Genomic DNA, 24,456 nt, shown 5'->3' on the forward strand with positions numbered 1-24,456 from the left:
TTCAAGAGGAAGATTATACAGTTTAATCTTCCTCTTGAAAATAATCACTTGGTGATCGAAATACGTGTCGAGGTGTTAAAAATAACGTTGGGTGTTGGGAAAAAAGTCCAGTAATATTCTTTATTACACCAAAGGTTCCAAACGGTGCATCATAAGTGTATAATGTCATTGCTCATCCTATCTATGTTATAAATTGTTCTCAGCATCAACATTTTTTCTTAGGTCAATAAAGCCGATTTCAGTATTTCACTGCTTAATTGAAAGTTAATGTTTTCAACTGGACAGACAGGTTTTCACTCAAATTAATTCAATACTTATGAGTCTGATCACCGCAGTTTTCTTCGTGTTTGATTTGACTCACCAGTTCGCTGATCTGTAACAGCTCAGTGCACAGTTTCATAGTCGAATATGGAAGAGAAAATAAGAGGTTGCATTTTTTTCATAAAGATGTTGAGTTTCTAAAACAGGCAATAATGGCAGTTTCACATTATTTTTTGGGAAATAAAACCCGAACAACTCTGAATCAACCAAACTATTGAAATTATCATTTCTTTTTTTTGATTATATTTGCATTTCTCTCGAATCTTTTATTTTTTGTACATCGTCTTTGAAAAGTTCATTAATTAAAGAACCAAGATATAAATCAAAAGTTCTATTTTATGATATCATTGATTAACAGTGTCACAAAGTACTTAATTTTGCTAACTGTCATTACTTTAAATACGATTAATGTAACGACTCCGATTTACTGACTAGGAATTTAACAGAGATACTCTTCTCTTAAAAATAACTTGTCACTAATTTAAGTGAGGTATGTAGCCTTTGGCTACAGGTAACCTTCGGCTACAGGTAGCCTTCGGCTACATACCTCACTTAAATACTCATACATACCTCTAGCACTACATTTTTAAAACCAACTGAATTAAAATTTAACCATTTTCACATGCATTTCTATAATTTATAAATAGACACCTTTTGAATAAAAAACTTGGGGGTATTCATTAACTATAACAAAAATAATTTTCGATTTTTTTGTAGTTGTTGAGAAATATGCATGGGTAGGATACTCTCTATATTCGAAATTTTTAAATGAATTCTTGATATGAATGCTGATAATTTTTTTTTGAATGTGAGATATCTAAAAATATTCAAATTCATAAACAATTGTATTACACTTTCATTATTTAGTACCTGACAATTAATCCTACTGTAATGAAATCTATTCACTTATATTTTTGTTATACTTGGGTGATAATTTTCCTTATTATTTATACAGTGGTAACTTGGAGGTTACAGTAGATTTTTTAATGGAAATAGACAAATTAGTACAACTTATTGAATCTCCTGTTTTTGCATGTAAGTACCTTTTTTAGTATATTTGTATTCTGTGGCATATTTTTTGAATTCCGTGACAATGAAATAATTGTGCAGTTCCGAACTGAATATGGCTAGTTTTGTCAAAAGATACGTTCGAAGTGATAATATGTTATTTGACTTCTGTTTCAGTGGCGTACATAACGGCCATATCATTATTCATTTTGAATGAAATCATGATATTTTTGGCATTTCCTGTTGAAAAAATATACTTAAAATTCAAATTTGAAAAATATCACTTCTATTATTTTCCAGAAAAACGAAATGAAAAATGTCATTTCAGAAAGTTATATCAGTAAGTTTTATCTGACTTTCATCTGAATGTCTAGAAAAATGTAAAGGATTCTGGCTGAAGTAGTATGCAATTATTTTATCATTAAAACATTGGACACAGTGAACTTAACAAATTACTAACGTCATAAACAATTGAAATACAATCATTTTTCATCACCTGATATGCCATATAATCTTGTGACTACAAGAATTCAATTTATCAAAAAACTTTTTCAGATCTGAGGTTAGATTTATTGGAAGTACCTTGTGATAAAAACTTAATAAGAGCTCTGTATGGTTTGTTAATGTTATTGCCCCAAACAGAAGCGTTCACCACACTCAAAACAAGATTAGGATGTATTCCAAGCTTGCATATTTACTGTGATGACAAGTAAGTAAAAATTAATTTATTTTTTATTTGGAAGAAAAATAGAAATATTTTTCTCTGTATTATATCATATATTTGTGTTCATTCGTTAACCAGCTATTGCTCCCTTACGAACGACAACCCTCAACTTGAAACGTGTAGGTTACGGATTAATGAGGTCTCACCTTTTAACGTGTGATTCCTAGCAAGAGTCGAAGTCGAACTATATATAGTGAACATCGATCGTCCTACAGTTGGGACCGAACCAACGTTCACAATGAAACTGATGGTCCCAAAAATTTGTTATCTACTGAAATACTTGTAAATACAAATATTCTGATATTTTGTTATGAGACTGAATATCATATACATGTGACCACTTTATAATTCTACAAATAAAGTTATTTATTACCTCATATAAAAAATGTACCCAGTGATTTTGATGAAGTGTAGCAATCACCTGAAAAGCTGTGAGCATTTTTTTTTCATTTCATTCTCCATCTATGATAGTCAACATTTCCAGTAGTGTCAAGTTTTGTAAAATTATTGTTGAACAAACTGCAGTTCTCTATTTTTCTGAATAATGAACATAATATAGTATAATCAAATTCTTATGAGATCTTTTTCATTGTGTAATGAAAGTTTAAAGTCCAATATGTAGTTATTCTACGTGGTTTATTTGTATTTAATAATTTTATATTGTTACAGTAAAACCGTGGGAAAGAAATCTGAATATGAAAATTCACTAATAGATTTTCAACAGCTTCTGAAACATTTCATTCAGATCCAAGAGAAACACAAAGAATATAAAAAAACACAACGAACCAAAGAGATTTCATCTTTAGAAAGGGACATTAACCTTCCAGATATATAAAAGTACCGATTATATAGTTCTATTTCACTTACAACAAATACAATTGATACTTATACATTCCAACTATAAAAATATATATATTAATTTATTGAAACAAGCCGTTTTATTGATAATTCTAATCATCTCATTATATTGATTTCTGTTCAGTTAGTAGAATCCTTGATAAATCATGTAGATAAGATACTGCTGTATTTACTTTAATCTTGAAAATCTTTTTTCGTGATTGGTCTCTATATTCATGTGAAGTTCTTGAAAAACGATTCCCAAAATGGCTGAACAAGCTATTGGACGCAGAAAATCTCATTTATTTCTCAATAACATATCTGCAGTGACAAACACCTACGATGAACTTGTTAGAGATAAATTAGAAGGAGGAAAGTTTCCGACGACAATTACGGGGATAATACAGTTGATTGGAGTGGTAAGTTCTTCATCTATCAATTCTGAAGTTCTGATTATTACATATGAGTGACTCACTTTATTTCTTCTTGATCTCTATAAATTCAAAGTTCTGATATTGGCGAAGTTGTGAGACAGTTCCTTAATTTCAATAAGCATTCGTATCACTCTTCTAGAAAATTAGTTTTTTTTAATTTTGCATTAACGAATAGTTAAAAACCAACTGTTTTGCGTTGACAGCGACTCATTGAATAGACGGCAGTAAATAAAAAGCATTATAGGCAACTAACGAGTTACAGTTTTGCAATTTGTTTGACCCTTACACAGTTGAAATTATGATTTCAGAGACCGATGACATATAAATAAATCTAACAATTATCACATAACTGATTTCTTGCTAGTTCTCTGAAATCTTTGTATACTTGAAAGAGTAACTCAAAAATAATCCCAAAACTAGAAAAGGTTTTTCCAAGAAATCATTAAAAACAAATGTGGATACTACAAAAAATTATAGTGAAATTGTATCAGTATTAGAGTTATATTTGTCTAAAATTTTTTTCACTTCATATGTACTCTTTACTTTCTAAAAGTCAAAAGGTAAGTTTTCAACTGGTTCTTACGACTGAGATCTAACATTATAACATTCAATTGTTTTTATTTTCTCAAAATAAATTACTGAATCCTATAAAAATTAATTTAACATACATTAGTTATTTCATTTTCAATTTTGAACAATAAAGTGTCAAACTTTTGACTTTTCACTGACTGGCCGATCTACATAAGGTAAGTGATAATTAAACGGGGTAAATTATAGGTATACTATTAAGCTTTAGAAACGCAATGCTTTCATTGAACTTTTATTTAATAAAAAAAATTTAAAGAAATTTCAGTTATTTTTTTGGTTATGAAGAGAAAAAACGAATATTATCATACAGACATTCTTGAAAGGCCATGACAAAAAATATAAATACTTTTTCAAATGATCTTCAAAGGTATTGTAGAATTGTTAAACCAACAAATATCGTATTGTTACTTCAACAGAAGTGTGCTCAGAGCACAGGTATTATTTCAAGAACTGATGACAAAAATGGGTCAGGTATTTGAGGCACTTTGAAATTTAAAAAAATCGAGAAACCATCATAGCAAGTATAATAAAAATCAGTTTTAATATGTAGTTCAAACTGTAACAAATAAAATTTACTCCTTGAGGGATTGGGTTTTCAAATAGGATTAAATTCTTGAAATTTTATAATCTATAGTGAATAATACAATTCAATACAATGAAGTTTCAAATAACTGGTTTTCCCTTGATTTGTTCCGTAAAGAGGAGTATTACAAGAGTTCATTTTAATCAAACTTTAATTTTGTTTCATACAGTGCGAACATAAATAAACTTTTGGATAGAACAAAATAGAAAAGGAAAAAATGGATCAGTTTCAGTACTTTTTGATAATAAAAACAATACAGTTGATTCACTCATCACCAAGAGGGTGTTACTTTCTTTCCAAATGATGTGGGGGGTCTTTCAAGCGCAAATTTACGCTATTGAATTATGTGCGGAAAGATTGGAAGAATCCAACCTCATACACAAGTCAATGAAAATATTCTCGGACAGTCAAGCGGCGTTGGAATCTATTGGCTCCTACCGAGCAACGTCTAAATTGGTAGCAAATTGCCAAAAAACGACTCTCCTCGATAGGAATACTTAACAGATTGTATCTGGTCTGGATACCTGGCCATACTGGCCTGGAAGGCAATGAGGCTGCTGACTCCCTTGCAAAGAAGGGTGCTGCAAGCAGCTTCATCGGACCAGAACCTGTCATTGGCATCGCTTTAGGCTTTGCCAAACAAACATTGAACACCTGGATGGCAATAAGATTTATGGACTTCTGGCAGAATCTTCCAGGATTGGCTCACTCCAAGGCGTTTATTCACCATTCGAAGCTTGATACCAAAAGTTGTTGGACTAAAGTATGAATGAACTACGATGTCTAACAGGCCTTCTTACAGGTCACTGTCATTTGAATCATCATATGCAGAGACTCGAACTGTCGGAAGACGTGTGTCGCCTCTGTTTGGTAAATGATGAAACAGCAAGAGCACATACTTTGTGCCTGCCCCGCTGGGGACTGAATCAGGTTTTTAGAGTTCGGCAGAGCCGTACTCTTACCATCTGACCTGAAAGACCACTTACCATACAAACTAATCGGCTTCGTTAAGAAGCTGGGTTTATTTGGTCGAGTGTGAATAGGTGTGAGCCACAATAAACCCTTGCGGGTTGCGGTGGAGGGTCGAATAGACCCACTCACTTTAGACCTAACCTATGGAGGGGTCTTGTGATAATTCATTTAATATATGTTTCATTTCTCTATCCAACACTGGTTCATTTTTGGAAATTGAATCGGCCTTTCCAAAGTAACTAGCGGTTTTATATATCATAATTACAAGAAAAAATATTCAAATCTCATTCTCTTTCTAAATCTGTTTGATGAAGTCTGTTTATAAATTTTTCTTAAGTAATTTCGTTGCAAGCAACTCTTTTTAAACGGTTTTATTTAGCTTGCCCTGTTTGTTTGTTTATTTGTTTGGGTCAAATTTAGTAATTGAAGTTTGACCATCTTTCTGTTGACAAATTGATCTGGTAGATCCAAGATGACGGCAGCTACAACATGGCGGATTACATATTTTTCACAACTTCTTCAATATGGGTATCAAATGACAGGGCTTGACTAGTAGAATAGTAGTACATATTGAAAAAGATTCATATTCAAAATGACTGCAGCTACAAAATGGCGGATTACATATTTTTTCACAACTACCTCAATATGGGTATTAAATGACAAGGTTTGACTAGTACTATAACAGTACACTATGAAAAAGATGCAAATCCAATATAACCTATACAAAGAACTTTGTCAACTCAGAATTGGGCTACAAGCATGGATCTTTCACCCAAGTCAAAATTTTGTATCGTGTTGAGAACTGTGGCGTTGGGGTGGCTAAAATGATACGTCGTTAGCGATACACCACCCAAGTTAAGGTAAAAGGTTAAAACGTGCCGAGAACTGTGTGGAATTAGGTTGAAAATTAGAAACTAAAACCTTGAAAATAAAATTAGTAAAAGAAATTTCCATGTTGAACGGTTTTATTGAAAAATGTACTAAAAACTAAAAAATAAATCGGAAGGTCCTAGGTAGCAGTCTTCACACCACTCACCTCAGCAGTCTACGGTATTGATCAGATAAAAAAATAAAATCGTTGGCCGTAGTTATTACATATTTACTCAGGTTTTTTTGGTCCCTTGGGGGCTGTCTGACTTGTCCATTTAGTCCAAGTCTCCAGAAAACACTGCAGCCTCTTGGGCTTATTGCGTTTATTCTCCCATCTTCTCATGACACCCGTTCCATCAGTCTTGTTACAGGTTCCGTGTTGGATGTTAATTCACACGATTTTATAGAGAAGGCTAAGAATGTGAAGTCTTAGTAGAGAAGTAATCAAAGACTACATATAATTAACCGAAATCTGCATGAAACAGAATTGCTTCCAGTTCAACAACTGTTTCTTCAGACAGCATGGTTAATTCACTAACCACCTTCATAGCTAATCTATTCACGAACAGATTTGAATTGGAAGCAAAAGATGACTTACGTTACTTTCCACGATCTTGGATCCAATATGTAGACGATGTATTTGCGATTTTTAATACAAAGAAATCAAATGTAAAGGACATTGTTTAAACGCTTAACAGATCCCCAAATATTGAGTTGATATATAAAATTGAAAACAACGAGGAGTTACCATTCTTGGATGTCTAAGCGATTAGACGTAACCAGGGTCTAGAATTTGATGTCTACAGGAAGTATACCAGTACTTTTAGATATATTTTCTGATAACTCACACCATTGTCCACAACACAAAATGATAAGTTTAAACTTTCTTGTCCATAGGCTTGTTACGTTCTTCTTGAGTAAGGGAAACGTAACGTAACGGACTATATTGAGGAAATGTTATCAAGAACATAGCTGAAAGCAAGGGACATTCTTCAAATATAGTGGTTGAGTAAAATAGGAAGCGTAAATTTGAAGAAGACGTAGATATTCGACTTTTCTAAAAGATATGGATTCAAAGTGTATTGTCCTTCCTTATAAACGAAGATACACCAACGGATTTGATCGTATTTTTTAAAATCTGAAAGTGAAAGTAGCCTTCATAACTTCTTGTTTACTTCAACAAATGTTGAGTATTCCTGAAGACATGATAAGGAGAAGTCGGGGATATATGAAATAAGCTGTGAGAACCAGACAAAAAATATATCGTTCAGACTAAGAGAGTCATTAAAACCCGTCTCAAAGAACACGCAGCACATGTCCGATTTCGAAGACCAGAAAAATCTAGTATCGCTGAAAAGATATTTTTCAAGTCTTAAAATATGGTTTTTCCGTGAAAAATACTAGTTGAGCCATATGCCAAAAAATTTTGTTTCATCCATTTGTCCTAGGTTATCGACTCATCACAATAAGCTATATTCAGTTGATTGACCTATTGGTCTAAACTGTATAAATTATAAATAATATTGGGCCCAAGATACTACTTTATGATACGCCACTTTCGACTGCGAGGGGATCTGACAGACTACTTCCCGTTTCCATATTTATTTGCACAAACTGATTTCTATAAGAAAGATAGGAAATAATACATTGAAGTGACAAGCTCCTGATACCAAACCAATTCAGTTTCTTAGCCAACAGCTTGTGGTCTGTAATATCGAATGCCTACGGAAGCGCAAAAGAGCTACATTTTTTATTATTTGTTTCTTGGAAATTACGACTTTGAATCTCGAAATTTTGACTTTAATCTCGAAATTTTGACTTTAATCTCGAAATTTCGAGATTTTGAGATTAAAGTCGAAATTTCGAGATTAAAGTCGAAATTTCGAGATTAAAGTTGAAATTTTGAGTATAAAGTCGAAATTTCGAGTTTAAAGTCGTAATTTCGAAATTACGAGATTAAAGTCGAAATTTCGAGATAAAAGTCGAAATTTCGAGATTAAAGTCGAAATTTCGAGATTAAAGTCGAAATTTCGAGATTAAAGTCGAAATTTCGAGTTTAAAGTCGTAATTTCGAAAATTCGAGATTAAAGTCGAAATTTCGAGATGTAAGTCGAAATTTTGAAATTCAAAGTCGTAATTTCCAAGAAACAAATAATAAAAATATGTGGCCCTTCTGCGCTTCTGTAAATGTCCGTGAATAGTCAAAAAAATGTACCTACTGGTCTGAGAAGGAGACTAGACCATCTTGTGTTCTTCTGCCTTTTACAAAACCAAACTGATGTGGAGTTATGATTTTGAATTTGTCAAGATCTATTATCAAATCTATTACAATGTACCTTTTCAGTTATTTTTGAAAAGACCGATAATAATGCTACTGGTCGATAATTTGAGATATCATTTCAATTTCTTATGTATCGGTACAACCGCAGCTGTTTTTAATTCATTTGGGAAATATCTCTCCTCAAATTATGAATCATTTAAATACATGAGTGGATCAATCAGAGATTCAACTACTTCTCTGATGAGATTTCATTGTATAGCATCTGGCCCACTAGATTTTTTTTCGTAATTTCTGGTCTAGATACTCAACGTATTGTGTATACCCTTGCAGTCCGTTCCAAAGTTTCATCTATGAAAATATTCAAAGTTGAATTTCACAAGAGTGTTTTTGATCAGGTGACTGATTTGTAAGGACCGATAAAACCACTGTAACTGGTTTAGTAAATTGTAAATTCAATGATGAAACTATTGTATAGTGACAAACGTGTTGCGGTTTCTCGATGTGTTTAGTGGAAATCTTACAATGAAATCTTACTTAAAAAAGCAAAAATATCGGTCCTGGGTATTTCAAGACCCAAACTCTTCATAAGAAATGGCTACAGTTTCAATAACATACGGTGAAGTTATCAATTCTATAATTTGTCGTGCTGAAAGTTTCAGAAGAAATAAAATTTACCCAACATCGAGACTGGCTTATGACGAGTTCATACAGTAGCTCACCAGTAACTAAAAATTTGTCCTTACTGTATTTCCCAAAATATATATATATATATATATATATATATATATATATATATATATATATATATATATATATATATATATATATATATATATATTGTTATGATATTTATTGTTTATAAGAATCTTGACCAATGAGACTAGTTGATAAGTTTGTTCATTCAAAATATAGGTTAGATACGTTACCTCAGTTAGAAATTTCTTATCTTTTGTTCTCAGTAAAATGGTTACGCACACAATGTAACAACTAAATCATTCCTTAGTTGGTTTTCATTGAAATTCAAATGTCACAATCCAGTATTGAAAAGATCAGTCACCAGATATATATTTTCCTGAAACACAAAAACCAAATTAATAAAACCATTTAGATCAATATTAGAAAACAAAACAACATTACAATTTATTCAAATTATCCAAATCAATATTTTGAAAGAGTTTCAATTTGTGAAAGGAAAAACACTCAGTATATGAAAAAACCATGTAGCTAAAATATTGTCTAGCCTACTAGGTGAGAGAATTGGAGAGGAGCTCATGAATTTTGCCAAATGCAAATTTCAAAAATTAATTTTGTAAAATACAGAACATGAATTGTTATAAAACAACCAATATTGTAAATATTAGATATTAGAGTTTGTATATGAGTACAAATGGTAAATAAACTAAATGTAGTTTGAGTGAAGTGCCAAAATTTACAAATCAGAAGGTTTTGACAGTATCTAGAATTTTCGAAAATTGGTTGCCAAGGAGATGGGGAGTTTGTTGAAAGGGGAAGCCAAAGGAGTCGATGATCAACGCTGGAAAGAGAAGCACGTACAATTTTTGGAAGTTTGAAAATTGATTCAAAATTGAGAATTGATAAATCAAACTTATTAAAATACATATAGATTCAATTATAAATAAAAATATATAGTGGAAAGCAGACAATTGAACTTACCATAATATCAATTGGAAATATTGGAGTAGAAAAAAAACATAACAGTATATATATATATATATATATATATATATATATATATATATATATATATATATATATATATATATATACATATATATATATATATATATATATATATATATATATATATATATATACATATATATATATATATATATATATATATATATATATATATATATATATATATATATATATATACGAATATGAAAGTTATTGAGTGTCTTGATATAGAAACAGAAGTTAATATCGGACATAGCACTCAAGAAAGTGGCAAACCATAGACACGTGTTTCGGGCTTTTGGCCCATCATCAGTATGGTGCAGCCAAGTGTAAGGATGGGCAACACTTGGTTACCAAAAGATAGAAATACAAATGCACGGAGCCACCAGCAGGAGCCAACCGCACATTTGTGGTTTCAGTTGATAGATCTTGTGTTTACAAGAAAACTATCAAAATCACCACGGAGGCAGCTATAGCTACCTGCGTGACATCTGGGTCCAGGAAATTATACGAATATGAAAGTTATTGAGTGTCTTGATATAGAAACAGAAGTTAATATCGGACATAGCACTCAAGAAAGTGGCAAACCATAGACACGTGTTTCAGGCTTTTGGCCAACATCAGTATGGTGCAGCCAAGTGTAAGGATAGGCAACACTTGGTTACCAAAAGATAGAAATACAAATGCACGGAGCCACCAGCAGGAGCTAACCGCACATTTGTGGTTTCAGTTGATAGATCTTGTGTTTACAAGAAAACTATAAAAATCACCACGGAGGCAGCTATAGCTACCTGCGTGACATCTGGGTCCAGGAAATAATACGAATATGAAAGTTATTGAGTGTCTTGATATAGAAACAGAAGTTAATATCGGACATAGCACTCAAGAAAGTGGCAAACCATAGACACGTGTTTCGGGCTTTTGGCCCATCATCAGTATGGTGCAGCCAAGTGTAAGGATGGGCAACACTTGGTTACCAAAAGATAGAAATACAAATGCACGGAGCCACCAGCAGGAGCCAACCGCACATTTGTGGTTTCAGTTGATAGATCTCGTGTTTACAAGAAAACTATCAAAATCAGCACGGAGGCAGCTATAGCTACCTGCGTGACATCCGAGTCCAGGAAATTATACGAATATATATATATATATATATATATATATATATATATATATATATATATATATATATCCTACATATATTATTACATATATGTAGGATTTTGAGGTCATCTTAATTTATCGTGTGGTTTGATTCTTGAAGATGCTCGTGCATTGCAGAGCATTTGCCACACTCTATTCTAGTCGGGTGTAACTGAATAAGTGTAAAACATTTGAGGAAGTGATTCCTCATCGAAAAAAAGATAGGATCTTTCATATAAAGAAATTCCATTGGAGCATCCCTTGTTAAGATACAGCCCCTTAAAGGGGATACATGAAATTTGTATAACAATTTTTTTCACAAGCACTAAAAAAGTTACAATATTGAAATTAACCTGACGTTTTGTACTACCAAAAAGACACTTAGCCAGAAATTTATTTGGTTTACCCCATAGTTGTAAGGGGTGGAAAACGCAACCCCTAAAATTTATTTCCAATGTAACTTTTTGTTTTATCATTTGTTTACCATTTAAAAATGTATTTCCGATAGCCTGTTTCATTCTAAACACAAACTGTCTCTTGGGATTTTGGCCCAAAATGAGCCAGTTCGCAGCAAAAAATTATTTTAGGAACAACTACAGCGATACATCGTCACAAATGCGAAAATACGAAACTAATCTATCTAGTAGGTCGCTATTAGCGATAGTGACAATTAAATTGGTATGACGCTGTCAGTTTGTGAATTTTCGAAATTGAATTAATGAATTAATACTAATTGTGTGTTGTTGTTCTGTTCTTAATTTGTTACTTTAATAATTCGCTTGTTATTAAAATGACATACACAAATGAGGAAATGGCTGATATGCATTACGTTTACGGTATGTCGCAGGGGAAGCTTCTAGAAGATATGCTGAAATGTATCAACGGCAGCATCCTTCACATAGAATATTTGCTCGACTTCCTCAACGATTACGAGAATATGGTTCATTCGACAAAAGAACGCAGGATTGTGGTCGCCATCGAGAAGTACGAACACCACAGCTTGAGGAAGCAGTACTTAATTTGATCGAAGAACAACCTATTATCAGTACTAGAAAGATTGCTTTCCAGCTAAATGTTGATCATATGACGGTATTTCGAATTTTAAACGAACAACTCTTATACCCATACCATCTGCAACGAGTACAGACACTGTTACCGCAAGACTTTCCGAACCGTCTTGAATGTTGCAATTGGATGCTGGAAATGATTAGGAGAAATTGTGACTTTCTGAAGACGATATAATTCACAGACAAATGTAGTTTTTCTCGGGACAAGATTATTAATTTTCATAATTACTACATATGGGCTGATGAAAACCCTCACGCTATTGTCGAAACTAACCATCAACAGTTTTCTCTTAACGTGTGGCTCGGAGTTTAAGAGAAGTGCATCCAGTACTACTGAAGAAAGTTCCTTTGGGCGTCAGAAGGGATATGTTTTTATGTATGATGGGGCTCCCGCCCATTTTAGTCAAGTAGCACGTCAGCATTTAACTGAAACATATGCAAATCAGTGGATAGGTCGAGAAGGACCACAGAACTGGCCCGCTCGATCTCCGGTTCTCAATCCTCTCGATTTCTCTATTTGGAACCATTTACAGCATTTGGTTTATCGTACTCCTGTTCGCGATGTAGAAGACTTAAGAAACCGCATCATCGATGCGTGCAGGGTAATCAGAGAGACTCCAGAAATATTTGAGCGAATACGTGGCTCAATGCGCCGACGTCTAGACGCATGCGTAATGTCTGAAGGTAGACATATTGAACATTTACTATGTACTATTTGTGTGTTTTGTTATTAATGAATTAGTTTTGTTTATTACCCTTTAATCGTTTAATGCAGGTACTAACTACAAAATAACAATAAATCCAGTTCGCATTTATGACGATGTATCTCTGTAGTTGTTCGTAAAATGATTTTTTACTGCGAACTGGTTCATTTTGGGCAAAAATCCCAAGAGACATTTTTTGTTGAGAATGAAACAGGCTATCGGAAATACTTTTCAAATGGTAAACAAATAATAAGGCAAAAAGTTACATTGGAAATAAATTTTAGGGGTTGCGTTTTCCACCCCTTACAACTATGGGGTAAACCAAATAAATTACTGGCTAAGTGTCTTTTTGGTAGTACAAAACGTCAGGTCAATTTCAATATTGTAACTTTTTCAGTGCTTGCGAAAAAAATTATTATACAAATTTTATGTACCCCCTTTAAGGGACTGTATCTTAACAAGGGATGCTCCAATGAAGTTTCTTTATAAGTATGAAAGATCCTATCTTTTTTTCGATGAGGAATCACCTTAAATGTTTTAGACTTATTCAATTACACCCTGTATATAGATCAATTTTCAAATGTTTCCAAAATGTCATCGTAAATATCATTTGTTTATATATCTTCTTACGAGAGCAATAAAAAGTCCACAAAGCCTGACTTTTATTCAATATTAGATTATCAAATTTATCAATGATTATGAATATATTTTATGATTTTTTATGCAGATGTAGAAAAAACTATTTGTAATTTATATTGTTTCATTAATCAGTTCCATTCAATTCAATTTCAAATGATGCGGTATTCAGTAGTTCTAGTTGTCTCTTGAATCTATTCTCTTCCATCTTTTAACATATTCATAACTCATAACCACCAATAAAAAGTCCACAAAGTCTGACTTTCATTCAATATTAGATTATCAAATTTATCAATAATTATGATATATTTCATGATTTTTTTATGCAGATGTAGAAAAAACTATTTGTAATTTATATTGTTTCATTTATCAGTTCCATTCAATTCAGTTTCAAAGGATGCAGTATTCAGTAGTTCTAGTTGTCTATTGAATCCATTCTCTTCCATCTTTTAACATATTCATAACTCATAACCACCTGATATTGTTTTCTGTTACAGCTTGTCCTTTTATTCAGTGTATCATTATTCCTTGGGCAACACATTTGTCCAAAAACTCCAAGCTGGTATGCTTACCTATTCCCAGTGGTTGTATTATCAACTCTGAGCGTGCAGATTGTCCTGTATCTCATATTTTCTATAGGCTGTACAGTTAGTAGACCTGGTTTCTGGATATATCTAGTAAGTATAAGCATATTGATTTACTGTTGTTGTAGTTGTAGTCTGTAGTTGTTATAAACAAGTTCATTCTGTCATTTAAAAAAACAGATGTGTTTCATTCGTCTTTTCATTCTTTATATTCTAACTCTTTCTTCTATTTCAGGATATAGGTGTAATGTTGTTTCTGTCACTTGTTACGATTATTTGTTCTGTAATCACGTATAAGGAATGCAACCAGACTTCGATTGAATATCAGATTCCAGGAGTGAGTAGTTATTTGAACGTTTAAAGGAAAACATTTCATTCATATTATTTTCAGCCATGTGCAATGGCTGGAGGAGTAATTTTGGTTGTAAGTTGTGGGTCAATATTTCTTCTATACCGCTATGTTGAAGAAGAAATGGATGTAACTCCCATTGATGGTGGTAACAGTGAACGACCTGAGGGTAGAAAGTCTATTTTTGCTTGAAAAAGTGACCAATATGATAACAATCGAGGTTTCTGACCATAGATACAATCAGTGTACAATCGCGTTTTATCGCGATAAATTTTTGAGTCGACACCTTTTGTGTTGGTACCCTAAAATATTATAGACTGATTTTACCAGTGTTGTCTGATATATCCGAGGTTGAAATATATCTTCCGTTTAATTTCTTTAAAGCTGCGCTTATTTGTTTTTTTTTCATAGTGCACCTCTTTTGGCTGACTTCTCTTCAGAGCATTTTATACCTTCAAAACGGTATATATAAGTTTATAATATCCTACTACTCATGAATTATATATTCCCATTTAGTTTACGATTTGGTTACAGAACCGCCTTATTTTGGATTTGGTTGTTCATTGAATAATTCCGTGTTAGGAACCACACGTTAAATGGTAAGACCTCGTTAATCCTTAGCTCGCACAAGTTTCGACTTCTGAGGGTTGTCGTAGATGGGTTGTTGAAGATGTTTGTTAGTTTTTTGTTGATGTTCGTTGTGTGATGTTGATGTTCAAGCCATTGATGATGACGAAAATAACACAAAAAATAAACAGCTATGAAAAAGAAGAAGGCAAAAACCAAAACGGGATAGTACACAATGCTCGGACTGCAACAAATTCTATATAGGCCAAACCAAGAAAAAACTGATCCAAAGGTACGATGAGCACAGAAAGGCATACATAAACCCAATAGTGTATAAATCAAACGTCGCAACACACGCCTTACAAAACAAACATAATTTCCCCCCACCAGAGAAAATAAAACTCATAAAACAAGTCAATAAGGGAAACCGCATGGACATTTGGGAAAACTTAAACATCCATAAATTTAACAGTCATAAATCACTTATCGAGGAACAAGTACAAATTAAAACACAAGACTTAACATTCAATATATTAAACAAATAAAGACACACTCCTAGAAACAATAAACCTAAAGAAGATCCAACACAAAGAATAGTACTTGATGTAATCCAAATACAGGCAAGTTTACCTAAAGTACCTGAAGTACCTGTATTGAGGCGTTCGGGCCGTATAAAAGGACACACAACAGGATGACACGTTCAGATAGAGTCGGGCCTAGAGGATGACAGCACGACCAGCTGTCGAAAGCGCTCGCAGATAATTAAACAAAAGTTATAGAGCTCCAAATCCTTTTCGTAACTTACATTAATAGTAAAATACTGAAAATAAAGGAAAATTAGTTGCATCACCAAATATATATATATATATATATATATATATATATATATATACAGGGTGTCCCTGGACTTCCTCTTTTCCTCTCGGGAATGTATAGATGGGGTCAAAATATCACCAGTACTTCATATAACTTTTTTTCCTAAAATCCTTCGTTACCAAGTAACGGGCCCTCGAAGTTACAAAATGAAAAATGTTTTTCTTTGATAACTTTTCAAGTGAATATTCAAAATCATCCAAATTTTGGTAATTGACTAAACAAATAAATTCCTTCGATGAGCTTTCATGCAGGAGTCAGTTGTTTTGCTACAAAGTCAGGAACGGACTACCCCCGATGGTCCACACCCCAAAACTTTGAAATGACAGATATTTTTCAATATTTTTCAACAAATTAAGGTTACTTGGACAATTTTATGAATAAAAGTACTCGTGTGGAAAATCGATCGGAGCAACGAGTCTTGATAAAAATGTAGTTTCACTCGACGACATCAAACCCGCTCGTCCACCATTATTTGAAACGAATAATTATCAAAGCAGAAATAATAATGATAACGTTAATTCAACAACATTTATCCTGAGATGTCTACCATTATTCGAAAATATTAGTTTTTAAGGAAAATGAAAATGATAGGTAAAATGTTCATAACGAATTTTTATAATGCAAACACGTTTAACTAACGAAACTCAAGAGCCTCAAGAGCAAACAGAAATGAAAAATCCGCTACAGAAACTGCTCGATATGACCACCTTCTCTCTCTATACATTTTCTTAGTCTGCGAAGACACCCTCTCGAAATAGCATTCCAGGGTCGTTTCGTAGGGCTTCACAATGTAATGTTATTCTATTCAACAAAGCATCTCATGTGTGAATAGGTGTAGCGTAAACAAGGCTTTTTAGATGCCCCCACAGAAAGAAATCCAATGGATTTAAATCCGGAGACCGCGATGGCCATGAATATGGCCCACCTCTACCAATCCATCTATTGTGGAAAATATGGTTCAGATGGTCACGCACAATCAAACTAAAATGAGGAGGAGCGCCATCATGCATAAACCACATATCTCTTCGGGTTTGCAATGGAACATGTTCCAAAAGTCCATTCAAATCGTTCTGAATGAACTCCAAATAACGTTCTCCATTCAATCGGTCCTGTAGAACGAATGGTCCTATAAGATGGTTTCCTATGATACCAGCCCAAACATTCACGTTGAATTTCCGTTGGTGTTTGGTTTGCAATATCCCATGGGGATTTTCTTCGGCCCATATATGGAGATTATGAGAGTTGATAACTCCATCTCTACTGAAACCTGCTTCATCAGTGAATAAAACTCGATTAATAAAAGTCATATCCTCTCTTTGCCTATCCATGAACCAATTGGCATATTCCAGTCGTGCTGGAAAATCTTGAGGTGTCATGGCATGTACCTTCTGGATATGAAATGGGTGGAGCAGTTGTTCCCTAATTATTCTATGAATAGTGGACTTGGATGTATGGAACTGTTCTGATAGATTTCTGATGCTCATTGAAGGATCATCAGCGACGGCTTCCAAAATATTTTCCTCCAATACAACGGTACGTACAGTCCTAGGAGCGCCCTCACCACCTCGTTTTGGCAAAACTGTACCTACAATAATATCGAAATAAAACAACAATTATTACATACCTGTCTCCCTCAAGCTGCGATCGACACGCTCGAATGTTTCTCTTGACGGTACCGTTCGATTGGGAAAATGCTCGGAATACAGACGACGAGCTTCTGCAGCATTACAAAATGCTCGTCCATAAAATACATGCATATCTGCATATTCATTGAATGTAAACTGTTCGGCCATATCAAAAAAAATCAAAATATCCTATAGAATATTGACAATACAATGATAGTCATATGACAACGCACCACTCAACAAAACAAAATCGCATTCCAGTTTCTCATTTTTTATCAAAACTTTCTGAAAGGTTTTTTTGTCAACATCTGTGAAAGAAATGGAACATAATTATTCCCTGGATATTTTTCACCTGATCATGTGCAGCCGTTTTTGTAGTTCATTCGTTTGCTTTTTATTAGTATAGTAAATATTTTTTCCGATGTGCGTTTTTTCAGCTAAATTTAGATTCGTGTTAAAGAATTTCTCCCATAAAATTATAATTATCAGTGAAACTCCTCAACAGTTTAGCTGTGAAGAATAATTTGAAACATTCGAACGTTGAGTTTCATGAGATTCAGATAACTGATCAACACGAAACGTGATTATTCCACACGTATTATGTACATACAAAATATGGAATGAATTCGATATTTCATAGTAGAGTAGCTTGTTAGTTTAAAAACACCACGAATCTACAGAACTTGATATTTCTTTTGAAAAAATATCTGCTATCACAATTGTGACTTAAACTTCCATATAGGTACTGTACTTTTTGTTTACGACTTCATTTTAGCATACTTTGTATTATTCCTGTTATAAATGTTGTTGAATTAACGTTATCATTATTATTTCTGCTTTGATAATTATTCATTTCAAATAATGGTGGACGAGCGGGTTTGATGTCGTCGAGTAGAACTACATTTTTATCAAGACTCGTTGCTCCGATCGACTTTCCACACGAGTACTTTTTTTCATAAAATTGTCCAAGTAACCTTATTTTGTTGAAAAATATTGAAAAATATCTGTCATTTCAAAGTTTTGGGGTGTGGACCATCGGGGGTAGTCCGTTCCTGACTTTGTAGCAAAACAACTGACTCCTGCATGAAAGCTCATCGACGGAATTCATTTGTTTAGTCAATTACCAAAATTTGGATGATTTTGAATATTCACTTGAAAAGTTATCAAAGAAAAACATTTTTCATTTTGTAACTTTGAGGGCCCGTAACTTGGTTACGAAGACTTTTAGGAAAAAAAGTTATATGAAGTACTGGTGATATTTTGACCCCATCTATACATTCCCGAGAGGAAACGAGGAAGTCCAGGGACACCCTGTATAGTGTCACACCAATAGGTGGTTTCACTTATGTTTCGCTTGCTTTCTCGCAGTTATTTTTATTAAGTAATGTTTTTGGTTTTTCACATTTTGTCTTCAATCGAGGACCGCCTGCCCGGTACTGACGATGCCCAACATGCTGAAACAGCTCTGTCTACCGGTGGCTCTTAAATTGAAATCAAATAGGGAATGATCGGAGTAATAATTATATTTATTTTTCGAATGTGAATTATCACATTGATTATTGAAAAGCATAAAAGTATCCTTAGTACATTTATAGATAGTGAACAAATAAAAACGAATGCCAATTAGGTTCACATGGAACCTGTCTGTGGAAACAAATGTTTCTTTTTGTTTCTTCTTATGTGAATTATGATTGTTCTACCTCATCAGTTTACAAGCTTTTATTGCGGAAATAATAAATTTTTAAATTCACCAATAAGCTTATGAATGGAAATTGAAACGAATCTAGAAGAAAAGAAAATAAAAACAATAAGAATTAGGAATCAATTTGCTGAGTCTACAAAGTTTTTGATGAATTGTCTAGTTTGTTCAAGAATCCATTTTTTAATGCGCTTCTTCATCAGATCAATATTCTCAAGTATTTTAACTGAGACAAGAAGATGATTTAGGAGTTTATCTTCAATATAGTTGAAACATCTTCGACCAATTGTTTTATTTGCTCTTGGTATGTACCTGCTGCAGAGTTTTGTGCTCATGTTGTTCGATTGTGGGGTAAGTTTTTCAAGTAATTTAAATTTTTCAGGAGAAATGTAATGATCGTTTTAGAAAACAGTTGTCTTAAATCTAAGAATTTTAATTCCCCATAGAGCTGTTGTTCTGTTGGATAACGAGAACTTTTGTTACATATAATTTTCAAAATATATTAGTGTATTTTTTCTAGTGGATCGGAGTACAGTTGCATTTATACCACCCGCATTTATACTAACCCAACTAATGCCGCGCAGAGAGTTGAAGTAAAACCATCGGGCACCTATGCAACGTCTACGACTTGGAAGATTCGTCGCAAGTTATTTCCCACTATGAGAAGCGGAAATCAATTTCGTTTGGTCGATCCAACAAACCGATAGACCCTTTTCGTGGTGTTTGCCCCATCATCAGTACCGGGCATGGTCTCTTCAGAACGGTATGAACCGTCTGAGTATCACGACCAGTCATGTAATCAGTCCAGCTAGTCATGTAATCTCTCTGCAGTTGATTCAGTGGGATGTCCACTGCGCCACCTGCAAAAAGAGCCAGGATACAATTCCACAAGCATACTCCGGGGTCGGAATAATAATTATAATATAAAAATAAAACCTCGCAACACACGCCATACCAAACAAACATAATTTCTCCCCACCAGAGAACATAAAACTCATAAAACAAGTCAATTAGGGAAACCTTATGGACGTTTGGGAAAACTTGAACATATTGAAATTTAACAGTCATAAATCACTTAAGTACAAATCAAAACACAACAAGACCTAACATTCAATATATTAAACAAATCAAGACACACTCCTAGAAACAATAAACCTAGAGAAGATCCAACACAAAGAATAGTACCTGATGTAATCCAAATACAGGCAAGTTTACCTAAAGTACCTGAAGTACCTGTATTGAGTCGTTCGGACCGTATAAAAGGATACACAACAGGATGACACGTTCAGATAGAGTAGGGCCTAGTGGATGACAGCACGACCAGCTGTCGAAAGCGCTCGCAAATAATTAAAAAGAGGTTATAGAGCATTAAATCCTTTTTGTAACTTACATTAATAGACTGAATAATATACAATGGTTCCCAACTCTTTCCTATCTCACAGTTAAGGAAGGATTCTCCTACTTTTTGGAATCTATTAAATGGTGTTTTGAAGTCTCCCGTCCAAAGAAAATTGTCAAAGCGAAAAAGTTAAATAATCGTTGGATAACCAATGATCTTGTCGAAGAGGGAAAATATTTGAGAGAAATGTTCCATGTCTTAACTAGTTTTCAAGTAATTGACTTGCTAAGCATGTCTAATTATAAAAATAGACTTAAAGAGCATAAAAAAACATTAGGCATAGTAAATTAGACTACTTTTCCGCAAAAATTAGTAATGCTACCAATAAAACTAGGGAAACGTGGAATATAATAAACAAGGGTTTCCCAAAACCATTGGGAAGCCCTTAGAAGTAGCTGATGCATTTGCTGAGCATTTTTCAAAAGCCGCCGAATCTCTCATAAATAATCACTTTGGACTAAACTTATCACTGCCTTGCACTACAAGTACTAAGCTTAATATTCTCTATCCATACGAAGACAGTCCGATAACTAAACGTGAGATACATGATACCCTAAAATTAATGAAAAATAAAAAGTCATCAGGCGTTGATGATCTATCTATGAGTACTATTAAGAGCATAATAGATACTATAATCGACCCACTCACTTATCTTTTCAATCAATCATTCATCCAAGGATATTTTCCGGATGAATTCAAAAAAGCTCTAATTATACCGTTGTCTAAAAAAGGTAGTAGAGACGAAATAGATAACTACAGACAAATTTCTCTGCTTTGTGAACTTTCCAAACTATATGAGAAATTAGTGGCTAGCAGAATTATCAGCTATCTGGAAAGTAATACCCTGCTATCAAACTGCCAACACGGTTTTAGGAAAAATCATTCTATTGAAACAGCTAGCTATTGTTTTCTCAGTCATATTTATGAAAAACTTGATAAAAATGATTTTATTATCAGTATGTTTTTTGACCTGTCAAAAGCTTTTGACACGGTATCAACTAATTTTGTGTTGACCAAATTAAGTGTGCTTGGTTTGCCTAATAACATAGTACTATGGTTTAAGTCTTACTTGAGTGGTCGTAGCATAATTGTAAAGCAAATAAATTCAATGTCTAATGAACGCGAGGTTAGATTGGGGGTTCCCCAAGGCTCTGTTCTTGGTCCCCTATTGTTTTTAATTTTTGTCAATGATCTGTCGGAATATATGAGTGAATGCTATTTAACTATGTTCGCTGACGACACCACCATTACAGTCGCTGGACCTACTACAGATGATTTGCTAACAAAAGTTAGACTGATTATAGACCAGTTCACAAGCTGGTGTGATCGTAATCGTCTAGTTCTGAATACCTCAAAGTCGGTATCGATGAGATTTTATAATAGAAGTAGGGGTACCATAAGTGAATTAGCTCAGTGCGATAATATTAATATCAATGCAGCAAACGAAGTTAAATTTTTAGGAACAATATTGGATGAAACATTAAGTTGGGATCAACACATTGATAGTGTTTGTAAAAAACTAAATAAAGCATATTTTGCGATCAAGCAAATGAAAAACTGTGTTGACCAACAAGGTCTATTGGCAATCTATTTCGCTATGGCTTATTCCCATATTTCACTCAATATAATGTCTTGGGGTTCTGGTAGAGATATTAATAGGATATTTGTAGCACAAAAACGTATTGTAAGATTGATTTTCAATATGGAATATAGAGATAGCTGTAAACCGATATTTGTCAGAATGCAACTATTATCGGCACCATCAATTTATCTGTTCAAATGTGTTAATTTTGCGAGAAAAAATCTGTCCACTTTTGCAACCATCCCACAATCATAACACGCGGCATGGAAGCTTATTGAGAATACCAGCCCACACCACATCTAAATTTAAAAACTATCCCCAGTATAGTGCTATTACGTTTTATAATAAACTACCCAACTTTTTAAAAAACTCCAAATCAGACAATATTTTTTATAAAAGTACTAAGGAATTTTTTATTGAAAAATGTTTTTATAATGTACAAGAGTATCTGGATGGCAACTTCAGCTGAGTTTAATTTTATTTCGTTTAGTATACTAACAAACTCTCATTGAGATTTTAAACTTTATATCTTACTTACTTGCTATATTTTAAATGTATATGTTTAGTATAAATAGTACCTGTGACATAGCATATGTGCATATTGTACCTCAGTGGCTAAATAAAATATTATTATTATTATTATAGTAAAGTATATATATATATATAAATATATATGAACTCTAGAAAGGTTAATGCAGTCAAGCTGCTGGAAAATAATTCCATGAAATTAGTACTTTGTGATCATTCCCATATTGCTTTCAATTTAAGAGCCACCGGTAGACAGCTGTTTCAGCCTATTGGGCTGAAACATATATATATATATATATATATATATATATATATATATATATATATATATATATATATATATATATTTTATTTTTTTTGAACACCTTTCATATAGTGTTTTGAAAAATTCACGGAGATATTGCACCTGAATTATCTACGTTACCAATTGAAATATGTACTGAGACTGATATGGAAATGACTTCGTGAATAATCTATTTTATTACAAGTGTATCATTGCTACTATGGAATTTGGTGTCTAGTTGTTTACAACACTAAAAAACCTTCAAATTTTCAATTCTCCCTATGCTATGGTATATTTCGCGCTAGATATTATAATTTTCGTTATGTTTAAAACGATTCCCCACATCAGCCTGTTGCACTTGATATAAGGTAATAGGTGTTAATGCTCTTTTGTCTTCAGAAAATGATCTATTCGTTTTTTCAACACCCAGATGATTCAAATGAAACCTATTTCATCGAAATAGAACAATTGAGGTGTAACCGGAAGTGGTCTGATTTTGACATCGCCTACTAGGCCCCATTGCCCTGGAGACAAATTTTTTCCAACCCACCATGACTCATCAGCCAGCCGCCGGCTGAAAGATGTTGCACTAACGCACCACGTCTAATGGAACGTGACCTTATAATTTTTTTCGTCGTGATACATTTTCTCACCGATCACAATCCGCCATTTAATTAACCACAATTTTTTCTTCTCATTTGTCAGCCGTCATTTTTTCCTATCATCGATTATGTAACTTTCACCGGCAATAACAACAAGCCATATTGGTCATGTGACACTTTACCACCAATCACAAAACTAGAACCTATCAAGACCACACTAAAACCGCCGCCCAACCGCAACATGTTTACCACAACCAACTCCGCTCTCACAAGATGTTTACCTCACATGACTTGGGGATCAAACTCTCACACCCACCGTAAAACGACTTGCAGATGTTTTCCCAAACATATTTTTCACAGTAGAATAATACAACCAGTAGGCTCTCTTACCACGTGATCCGCCCGAATTACCGAGGACCTTCAACCTATCTCAGGATGAGATTCTCTTCCAACGCGTTCAGTGCTGTAGTATCGAAAGATTTGACGGTAACAC

At 33.5% G+C, this 24,456-nt stretch overlaps 2 protein-coding genes and 1 long non-coding RNA gene across 4 annotated transcripts in view; 2 read left to right on the plus strand and 1 right to left on the minus strand.

The window, feature by feature from the left end:
- LOC111515647 (protein VAC14 homolog) overlaps positions 1 to 2,985 on the plus strand; it is a 28,334-nt gene extending 25,349 nt beyond the window's left edge. For both annotated transcript variants that reach the window (XM_074180512.1, XM_074180513.1), the window contains exons 12-14: positions 1,277 to 1,356; positions 1,885 to 2,038; positions 2,723 to 2,985. In XM_074180512.1, the coding sequence (XP_074036613.1) occupies positions 1,277 to 1,356; positions 1,885 to 2,038; positions 2,723 to 2,888 (400 nt within the window). In that variant the 3' untranslated portion in view covers positions 2,889 to 2,985. The remainder of the gene's footprint in view (positions 1 to 1,276; positions 1,357 to 1,884; positions 2,039 to 2,722) is intronic.
- A 104-nt stretch (positions 2,986 to 3,089) lies between these two features.
- On the plus strand, positions 3,090 to 15,185 carry LOC111513487 (uncharacterized). Its single transcript, XM_074180517.1, has 4 exons — positions 3,090 to 3,309; positions 14,367 to 14,546; positions 14,689 to 14,790; positions 14,845 to 15,185. Exons 1-4 carry the CDS (start codon positions 3,157 to 3,159, stop codon positions 14,992 to 14,994), a joined length of 585 nt encoding a protein of 194 aa, XP_074036618.1. The 5' UTR covers positions 3,090 to 3,156; the 3' UTR covers positions 14,995 to 15,185.
- Positions 15,186 to 15,887: 702 nt separating this feature from the next.
- LOC141484893 (uncharacterized) lies at positions 15,888 to 24,319 on the minus strand. Its single transcript, XR_012466865.1, has 3 exons — positions 24,245 to 24,319; positions 20,136 to 20,429; positions 15,888 to 16,189 (listed from the first exon to the last, which is right to left on the minus strand). It is a non-coding gene; the product is annotated as an uncharacterized lncRNA (long non-coding RNA).
- Positions 24,320 to 24,456: the final 137 nt, after the last annotated feature.

This window comes from Leptinotarsa decemlineata, unplaced genomic scaffold (genome assembly GCF_025532065.1).
Source record: "Leptinotarsa decemlineata unplaced genomic scaffold, Ldec_3_MD MMD2_tig00026299_RagTag_RagTag, whole genome shotgun sequence".
Taxonomy (NCBI): Eukaryota; Metazoa; Arthropoda; class Insecta; order Coleoptera; family Chrysomelidae; genus Leptinotarsa; species Leptinotarsa decemlineata.